Source organism: Buceros rhinoceros, unplaced genomic scaffold (assembly GCF_000710305.1).
Source record: "Buceros rhinoceros silvestris isolate BGI_N320 unplaced genomic scaffold, ASM71030v1 scaffold3569, whole genome shotgun sequence".
Classification (NCBI taxonomy): domain Eukaryota; kingdom Metazoa; phylum Chordata; class Aves; order Bucerotiformes; family Bucerotidae; genus Buceros; species Buceros rhinoceros.
The window spans coordinates 15,564-25,464 of record NW_010433085.1 but is presented as its reverse complement, the minus strand read 5'-3'; the positions used below and the strand labels follow the sequence as shown (position 1 = coordinate 25,464).

General features: G+C 49.1%; 1 protein-coding gene across 1 annotated transcript in view; it reads right to left on the bottom strand.

Moving 5' to 3' along the window:
- Window positions 1-2: 2 nt before the first annotated feature.
- AP3D1 (adaptor-related protein complex 3, delta 1 subunit) overlaps window positions 3-9,901 on the bottom strand; it is a gene marked incomplete at its 5' end in the record, with an annotated part of 25,356 nt that continues 15,457 nt past the window's right edge. Inside the window, 13 exons of the mRNA XM_010143974.1 lie at window positions 3-354; window positions 664-743; window positions 1,439-1,560; window positions 1,994-2,079; window positions 3,094-3,182; window positions 4,011-4,200; window positions 4,562-4,609; window positions 4,742-4,891; window positions 5,396-5,494; window positions 6,087-6,149; window positions 6,871-7,075; window positions 8,985-9,058; window positions 9,711-9,901. Coding sequence (XP_010142276.1) covers window positions 259-354; window positions 664-743; window positions 1,439-1,560; window positions 1,994-2,079; window positions 3,094-3,182; window positions 4,011-4,200; window positions 4,562-4,609; window positions 4,742-4,891; window positions 5,396-5,494; window positions 6,087-6,149; window positions 6,871-7,075; window positions 8,985-9,058; window positions 9,711-9,901 — 1,493 coding nt within the window. The remainder of the gene's footprint in view (window positions 355-663; window positions 744-1,438; window positions 1,561-1,993; window positions 2,080-3,093; window positions 3,183-4,010; window positions 4,201-4,561; window positions 4,610-4,741; window positions 4,892-5,395; window positions 5,495-6,086; window positions 6,150-6,870; window positions 7,076-8,984; window positions 9,059-9,710) is intronic.

Below are 9,901 nucleotides of genomic sequence, written 5' to 3'. Positions count from 1 at the left end.
CGCCCCTCCCTCCTCCAGTCATGTCACCAGGATCTCTTTGGGCTAGAAAGGGTTAACACCACAGTTTGTAAAAAGTTTTGAAATAAAAAGGTAACATACAGCCTTAAAATGTCTGAACTGCAAACGATGGTGGAGTTAACTGAAAAGCACGTGCCCCAGGATAGTACATGCGTACGAGGGAGAAACTTAACACTCGGGTCTGCTCGTCTTTACACATGAGGCGCGTTTCTTGTCGGTGGAGCACTTTGTACGGGGTGTTCAGCACTTGGACAATGTCTCTTTCATCTCATCCAATAAGTTGCTAAGCAGGGTGGAATCGTTGCATTTCCCATCTACGGATACAGAGTTCTCTCCCTTGGAAAGAAAGAGCAAACAGAATCCCATTAGCTCCTCTGCTGAGCGGGGCTCGTTCTATTCCCAGCCAAGCTCTGGCACCGGGGCGACACAGGCCTAGCCGCGAGGTCACCTCGGGGAAGCCATCGGTGCTACCACCCACCAGGCACACGCTGGGCCACAGAGCTCCCACCAGGAGGTACGAGCTTGGCGGCAGCACGGTGAAAACAGAGCAGTTAAACTATTCCCCTCTTGGTGCTAAGCCAGGGAAGGCTGCGATGGAGCTTCCCCTCGCTCAGGTCTCGCTGCAGAGCAGGACAAGGCTCTCACCTTTTTTACCAGCAGGCAGACGTGATGGCCTTGGATAGAGCGACTGTACATGGACGCACACGAATCAACGCGCTCCACAACTAGAAAGAAAACAGGAGTTTCGTTTAGTAGGATGATTTTTGACATCAGGTTTGCTTCCCGTGGAGAGGAACTGCTGCTCTGCCCGGCCTCAAGGAACAGACGCCTCTGCTGAGCGAGGGGAGGAGGGAGCCGGGGTTAAGATGATGTCTGTGTCTGGCCCCTCCTGGCTGCTCTCTGGGATATTTCACAATAACGAGGTTAGTCATTTGTCTTCTAAGTAAGCTGCAAATGTTTTGTGGCCAAGAAATGCTGATCTGAAAGTAGATCTCTTCCCCAGAAAACCTCTCAGTGAGGCAACACCTAACGCATTCACCAGCGCATGATGAAACTGCCATTTGTTTTGCTTCATCCAGTACTTGTGGTTTAATAATTAAGCCCAAACTTGAACAGCTCGGGCTCTCCCTCGCTGAAATGGAGCCCTGGGGAAAGAGGCAGGAACACCGAAGATCAAACACACCCTCCAGAGAGCAGGCAGAGCCCCAGCTATAAGCAAGCTGCTCCCATGGTACCTGCCACATGCCTCACTGGACTGGAGGAAAGCCACCGGGAGACGAGACTGGAAAAAACGCCTCTCCCAAGTTTGTTTTCCCCTGGACATCACCTGCTTTTGTCATTGCTGAGGCCACGGAGCACTGCACTTGCCAAGCGCAGCAAGAAATTTAGAATAGGGGGTTCTGCACTGAGGAAGACTCACCTGAAAAATGATGATGGAAACAGATCTTTGCCAGTAGATGTTGGAACGAAATGCTAATTCCATCTACTTTAATAGAGCTCATGTGCAGATCCCCGGACTCCAGGAGCTTGGCAAAAGCGTCGCTGCAAAACAGGAAGGAAAGTAAACACTTGTACTAGGAATTCCAGTGCGATCTAGTGCCACGCCAGCCCCATGCAGACCTTCAGACGCCTCAGAGCGCAGAAGCCTAAGTCCTACCAAGCTCTAAGAAAACGGGTTTACAGCAAATACGGGACCATACTGCAGCCTCCACTGGAATACCCAATGATCTCAACCAGAGCCGCTTCCACACGGCCTCTGCAGCACACAGGGCACACAGCTCCCTCTCTGGAATCACTCAAAATAAGTGGCTGGGTGTATTTTAGTGGCCAGGCGATCCCCAAGAGAACAGAACTGTAACCGAAGCGATGGCAAGCAGCCAGAGTCCAAAGCACACTGCGGAGATGCCTGCAGCCAAAGCTCAGCCTCACATGGGCGGCAAAAGCACCGGCGTCGTGCTCCCTAGAGGGCACTTACCTATAGCAAGGCGTCGTGATCAAGTATGAAGCGCAACTGAAGTGCAATTTGAAATCTAGTTTTTCATGGGTTGAACCTTCATCATTCTGCAACAGGTCAAAGGAAAGGAGATGAATGGGAGCCCCGAGGCAGCAAGAGGAGGCACCACCCCCACCTACAAACAGTCACCAACAAAGAGTTTAGGGCTCGGTTCCCTTCGATACATCCTGGCTGGGCCTGACGGGTCACTCTGAGGACAACCATCAGGCCGCTCGGAGAGCAGCCTGGGGCAGCTGGGTCCATACACACACCTACAGCCGATACGGGACACGACTGGAGGGACCGGGCTACTGCTTGACTGCACTCTGCTGAAACACATCGGCCAGACTGAATTTGAACTCACACTTGGGGACGTGGTTTTACACTTCACTATTTCCCAAGCAAAACAGTGCACGAAGCTCTCCCAGACTCATGGGTACTGCAGACGGGACTGTACGCTGTTTGTAAGAAACCCTTACAACAGGGATACCGGCTGGCTCAGAAGTAGCCACATTCCGTTCGTGTCCTTGGAGCCGTTCATACAGCTCCTCCACTAACCGTTCTCCTGACGCAAGATTAGAAACCCACGTAGCCTCACAGAGGTCAATACCTACAATGCCTTCAGGAGCCTCACTCTTGGTCTGGGTTTCTATCTTTTTCAACTGTACCTAATTCCTATTACTACTTTTCCAGCCTCGCAGCAGGCAGCAGCGTCCAACTGATCTCTGGACGATGGAGATCAGAAGAAACAGGCTCTGGGCTGCATCTCCCTCTAGCTGGTTGACCTCCTCTTCCCGGCAGACGCACCACAGCAGTGGTTTTCTAGCTGACAATGTGGCATGTTTCAGGCTGCAGCGCTCACACACTGCCAGGAATGACAGTTTAGGACATGCTGACGCAGGATTCGGATGCTCTTTGCACAAGGTGTCATGTAAAAATACTTCTCACATCACAGAATGGGCTGGTGCAGCAGAGATGAAATGATGCCTAAAAAAAAAGCTCTAAAGCAGTGCTTTCCCCCCAAGTCGAGCTCCCTCTCGCGGTCCCAAGGGAAGCAGAAGCAGAGTTAAGGCTGCACTTACTTTGACTATAAAGGACAGCGTTCCTTTTAACTTCTGAGCCATAACAATACTCTGAAGTGTAAACACAAACTGGGCTTCGTTAGAGATTCCTGGTGTGAAGAGAGGAGAGGGAGAAGGCAGGTCAGAAAATGGGTTCTGTATCTAAGTCATGGTTAGAATAAACGGAGCAGCAGCAGCTACACTTCATAAACTGTGTATTTTTGAAGGAAGTTTGCAATTTTCTGTGTAGTTGAAAGAGTTACAGGCACAACTCCTGCTGTGAATTAATAGTGTTACAGCACTTAGCCCCGGGGTCTCTGGAGAGCAGCAGCTCACTCTTTGGAGAAGGAAGTGAAATTCAAAGCCAGTCAGTGATTCGACAGTGCTGCTGTACGGTGCCTGAAGCCATTACCCCGCACCTCCGTGTATAACGCTCTGAAGGGCTCAGCTCCCCGTCCAAACGGGCGCACACTTATCACAAACTCTCCCTGCACGTGGCCTCTGCCATGCAAACAGTGGAACACCACCGCAGGAATAAATCCGGCACAGTTCACCAACTTTCTAGTGGTTCACAAACCTATCGCTTTGATTCATTTTGAATGCCACAGCAAACTCCTCAGGAATTTTGCATTCCTGTAGCTGGTGACGCTGGTTTCAGCCTGCGGTCACCTGCAAAAGGGACTCGGACATTCAGACTCCCAGCCCTACATGATGGGCTTTGCTCCTGCTGTACAGAACCACCCGTGTTTACAGCCACCCTAGAAGAAGGCTCATCCTCCCCAGCGAGCTGGACGAGAGCCCAGCAGACACCCAGGCAGAGGGAACATGTCTCTCTGGAAAAGAGCAAGCAGCCAGAAGTTCAAGCGATTCTTCCCACAGGAGGGCAGTGCAGGCAGGACCAGCCATACTCCAAGAAGCCTGTGCAAAGCTGCGCGTACCAGGGGGTAGCTGGAAGGGCACAGGTATCCCGTCGTGTACTGAGGATCCTTCTGGTCGGAGCATTTTAGTGTTGAGAGAGTCCAGGACATTTAGTTCCATGCTCTTAAGGAAGCTAGTGCTTTTGTTCTCAAAGATAACAGAGACAGTAACTTGACTGTCGTTCTGGAGGTTTCCTTGAATGTCGTAGGTCTGCAAATGAAACAAGGGGGAGAGAAAAAAAAAAAAATCACAGGAAAGACTCAGAAACTTCAAGGAGCAGAGCTCCAGAACAGCCGACAGCAAGGTGGTAATTTGCTACAGCTACAGGATAATGGAAAGCCCGCTGGGGATCAGCGCCACAGCACTGCTAAGCAGCAGGAAAAACTTCAAAACTTGAGGGGCACTTCCAAGGGAATGGAAGTGGGGCTTTGCTCTGTTTCTACCTCCTGGGGTTTAAGGGGTTCCTCGGTTAAATGCTGTCGACATAAGGTCACTGTACCCCCAGGGCATCCCCTCTGTTCCTGGGGAACACAAAGAGAAGACATCTGCATCTGAACACCAAAAAACTCACCATTTTAATGTAAGGATTTTCAGCAAGAAGGCGGTAACTGGACATAGGCTGAAAAACAAGACAGCAATCACAGTCACAATGCAACTAACTCCTCCGAGAAGAGCTCACTCTCCTTCCCCACAGGACAGCTCAGCTCCTGCTCTCTCCCCAGACCAGGGCTGCCAGCCCACAGCTACTCACTGGTAGTGGTTCATCATCTAGTGTTCCGTTCTGCACCGACTCCGTTGTCTCCTCCTCGCTATGGTGACTCTTCTTTTTGGATTTCTTTTTATCTTTTGATTTCTCTTCTTTCTCTTTCTTGTGCTTTTTCTTCTTATGCTTAGAGGATTTCTACCAAGAAGGACACCAAACTACGACAAACCCTTAAAGAAACCCTCTATTTCCAGCCATTACATCATGACTCCTCTCCCAGTCTTCCACCTCTGGACTTTCACTCTCTGCAGCCTTCTGGACTGAACAAAGATTCCTACGGCTGCAGAAACCCGAAACGGAGCTCCCATTCCTTAAAGCCCAATCGCCATTCTGTGGCGAGCCCCAGAAACCCCTCGCTCCCCGCTCTGATGACATCTCTTAACCCAGAGCAGCCTGCCATCGGCAGAAGGCCAAATCTCTTCAGCTGTGTGGAACTCGACTTTAAAACTGGTGACCCTTGGCTCGTGGAACAAACAAGCTCTTACTACGAAGTGTTCAGAGCTCCCCAGGTGTGTAACAGCCCGTATGCAGGTGGTCCCTGCACCGAGCAGGTGCTGTTGGCAACTCCTCTGTGCCTCTTTTTAAGGAATATGAGACACCAGGAGAATACGGCTAAGGGTGACAGCAACTATAACCACCTACCTTTCCTTCATCCTCCTCCTCCTCATCTCGCTCTTCCCTTTCCTCCTTTTTTACCTCTTGAGGTTCAGCCACGCCAGCAGCACCCACTCCAGGCTCGCTCTGGGCGGATTAGCAGAAGGATTATGACACTAAGGGAATGCAGTTGAAACCACTGAATCCCACACCAAGAGAAACCTTAGCGGTGACACTGCCCCCCACCCCAGCTGCTACTTCAAAATTTACATTAGACTCATTTGTATCAAGCCTTTCATGTTACACCTCTAAAACCCAGCAAATATGAACACTCGAGGACAAGATACAAAAAATCTCCTCTAAGGAATCCATCCCCCTGGCTCTTCCTCTAAAATCGCCCATCAAAACTCAGGAGACTTTTTCTTTCGGACCATGACTCTCGTATCTATTAATATTCCTAGTGTCTGGCTCACACTAGGAAATAAAACTATACAATAATTTAATACTAAAAGCCACCAAGCCTGTGCTGCAGCTGTATTTCTATGCACTGATCAGCACGGCGGGATGGGCTTGAAACTTCCCGTTACAGTGTCTGTAAACTGGGGAGATAAAACGTCATCGCTGTGCAGCACTGAGCTGAGGAGAGGAAGCCTCTCTCCCCCTCCTCTCCTGCAGTGTGACGAAGCACTCGTATCCCAGCTTGGGGTAAGGGTTCCCTGTGAGCTGGTAAGATGCCTACCTGTGGTTGGGCAGTGGAAGCAGGCGGTGGATCAGTGGAGAGCCAGAAATCCAAGTCTTCCCCCTGAAGTTCAAGAGAAAACAAAACCATTACATTAGTTTTGATACCATTCTTCAAACAAATCTCATCAATTAAATTAAACCCATAAGTCTGCATGGAAACGCATCACCACAGAGTGCTCCTACAGATGCTGCAGCACATTTAGGAGGAAATAGTTCCAGAAGCTGAACTCCAGCCTGTGAGCACGCTTCCAGGGCTGGCAGTAACTGTCCATCACCCCACGTACCGCAGCACCTACCGCAGCCAAAGCACACTGGCTGCCCCTCGGGGGAAGAGCGCAGCTCTGCAGAGTGGTTAGCAAGCAGGATACTGAAAGTCTGAGTAACTGACAGCTCCTGCCAGCTTTGATAACGGAAAGACTCTGAAGTACACAGGGACAGGGTGCAGAACAACGGTGAGTTCCAGATATTTTGCTGTAGAGTTCCCCATTTTAAGGACAGACAAAATATCAATAAACTCAGCTCCAAGTCAGACCTGGAAGATCTCTTGTGTAGGTTGCAGTGAGCTGAATTCTGCCAACCCCTTAGGCAAAGGAAATGTTATTTATTAACAGAAATCTTCAAATACCTGCTCTTATGGTTGTAAAAATTTAAGAAAATAAAGGCTGGAAACATTCAGCTGTTTGAACTGTCAAATGCAACTGTTCCTAAGCAACAGATGGAACGCAACGATAAATACGGCCCCTAACAGCAGTTTCTAACTATTACAAGTCGTGGAGAATTACCTTTTTTTCTTCTTCCTCCTCTACTACCTTTTTCTCTTTCTCTTTCTTCTTTCCTTTGTCTCTCTCTTTTTCTCTGTGTTTCTTTTCCTTCTTTTTGGGTTTCTTGCTCCTCTTCTCTGCTAGGACAGCCTCTGAGTCTGGTGACTTGAGGGTCTCAACATTTCTGTGTCTCTGCACTGGCAGCTTCTCACTGTCTGCTAAGGGTCTTAAAACAAAAGAGAGTGTTACCCCTCTGCAAACAGCCTGGCAAGTCGAGCACTGGAAGGACCGTGGTTCAACAGACCCTGAAGGGCCTGAGTTTGTTGTTCATCACCCCAAAAGGGAATTACTTAAGCAAAAAATTGTTTGATTTTGGAAGTTTACACTATGAATCTGTACTCTACCATCACATTTATAAACTTATGTTTAATTTTAGATACTTGTTTCCATAGAGCAGAAGGAATAGTTCAGACTTACACTGGATCCCAAATCCATTACTTAGGAAAAGAACCACCACAGCAACGTCTCCGTTCTTGTCCAACACTGTCCAGACATCAGGGACAAGTGCAGGAACTGCCTCCTCCTACTTCTACAGCTTTTACTTCACACTAATTCTCACATTTGAGCAAACATCAGTTCAGGAAGATTTCTACTGGTCTCACTTGCCTTCATTTTTTGCTTATATTGCAGGAAGAAGCAGGCTAAATTCATTCTGTACTTTGAAACAGACACTAGAAGGGCAAGACAGACCCATCAGCACGAACAGTAAGTGAACAGGTCTCATCATTAAGCTCTTTCACATGTACCCAGGACCTGGGATTGGTGCTGGAAGTCAGTGATGAAGCAGACTCACATGTGAGGGTCAATGATTTCAAGAGTATCTACATTGTCCACCGAACTCAAGCAACCTGACAGAGAAGGTCAAGCACTTGGTGATATATTCTTACCTGGAAGTCTTCCCTGAAACCAGACTGCGTGTGAGCGTGACACAGACATAGCAGTGCAAGCACAGAGAGAGGGAGAGAGAGAGAGAGGACAGAGGCATGAGAAAACACGGCAGGAGAGCACACCGACTCGTGTGAGATGGAGGAGGATGGATGGAGACGGTGCAAAGACGCCTCCTGGAGCCCAGCAGACTGCTTTGCTCAGCCTTTTCTAGGCTTGTCATGCAAACACAAGGTCTACAGTCAGAAATTAATCTCCTTTTACAGTTTATCCTGCGGACTCAGTGCAATGGGACCAGCTCATGAAAAAAGCAGGTTTTTCAGAAAGTGTTCTTCCACTTTTTGGAGCTGCTACCTCACTTTTCTGTGTGGTACTGAGGGGCAGAGCCCTGCAGATCTGAGCCCTGCGGAAAGTTAAGGATCGGTGACAGAGACACTCCCCGTGCACACATGGGCCTGCGCAGCCTTCAGAACTTCACAGGAGGCATCCGAGGTCCATCAATGATTTTTAGTGTGGTGGTTTTGTAAAACAGCAACTAAAGAATTATCTCCCTGTGCAACTCTGCCCAGCCCACTGCTCACTGCCAAGCAACATGCAGGGACCGGGGGCTGCTGAGCTGCAGCCTGGAAATTATTCCGGGAGCTGACTGGGGACCAGCCTTGGTCAAAGTTATGATATGCAGCTCACTCAGTCACGTTAGAAGAACATTTTTCAACACTGGAACCACACTGAATGTCCACAGGGCAATGGTGACACTACGAGCAGGCTGTTACTGGTCAAATGGCCACAAAGCAGAGCATACAGGCTTGCCACGAGTGCAGGGGTTCCGGGACAAACACAGATGAACACAGGTCAGATCAGAGAGATCCTGGTACGCCCAAAAGCTCAGACTAACTCTCTCACACCTGATCCCAGCTACAGGGCCTGTGTTTTCAGACTCCATTCAGTCACTCAAAATGACTCCCCTGCCTCTCCCCAGCCCCCGATACCTCAGCAGCTCAACTTTGTCATCTGTGCTGTGGAGGGAACCCAAGCCCGGATGATCGTCTAAGGTGACATCCAAGACACGGTGAGGGACTTAGTCTTTCCTCCTCGTGGACTGTACATGGCGCCTTTGCCCGTTGAGCCCCAGACCTGCCCTCGTGCATTCCGGCAGCAATCCAGCAAACACACACAAAACTGCCACTTACTTATCCAGATCGATATCAAGCGCCTTATACGGGTCATTGGGATCTTTGTCATCTTCATCACTGGGCAAAGCGTTCTGCAGGAGAGAGAGACCATCCGCTGAAGCGGCAAACCCCAGGCTGTTTCAGAACTGAAGTTTACACCCCCCAGAGCAGTTTCTAGGACTGTTAACCCTGGAAGGGGCCAGGCCTGCAGCCGGGCACAGCGAGGGAGAGGAACAATGTGCTTGAATGCGGCATCTAGTTACAGGATTAATTTAGAACAGAAAAATCATTCTTCATAAACTGCAGGATTTGAATTGCTGCTGTTTGGTTTTGATTAAAGGAAATTTTAGGAAGAAATACAGATTACATCATTAGCATGCGCAATTAATTACCACCGGCTGCAAACCTGCTGACTAGACAGTGGGTTAGTGCCCAAGTGAAGCAGCAAAGCATAATAAATGAAGTGACTATTTGGACAGCGTTACCTCTAGAGCAGAGACGCATATTGTTTGTTTTGAGGGGTTTTTTTAATAGCTTCAGTGGCAATTCTTGTCTTTTTGTGCACAAAAGGACAAAGAACAGCCCAGGACCGTCTCAATCAGTCATTTCTTAATCAGCTTTGCAAAGAAATCAGAGCTCTTGAACTGTAACACCACAGCCTGGCTGGCAGTTCTTGGGGAGAAATCTCTCCAGAGCAGCACACAGACAAACCCCACAGCCCAGAGTACCGAAAACACCACTGACCTCTGGCATCTCTTCTGTGATGATATCGACGTGGTGAGCTGGAGCAATATCCTCCTCGCTCTCCGTGTGCAGAGAGTTATGGCGATGATGTTTACCTCGCTTCTCCTTCTTCTGTTTTTTCTTTTTCTTGTCTTTCTCCAGTTTCTGTTTATGCCTTCGCTCTTCTTCCAGTTTCACGTACTGGTCGGACA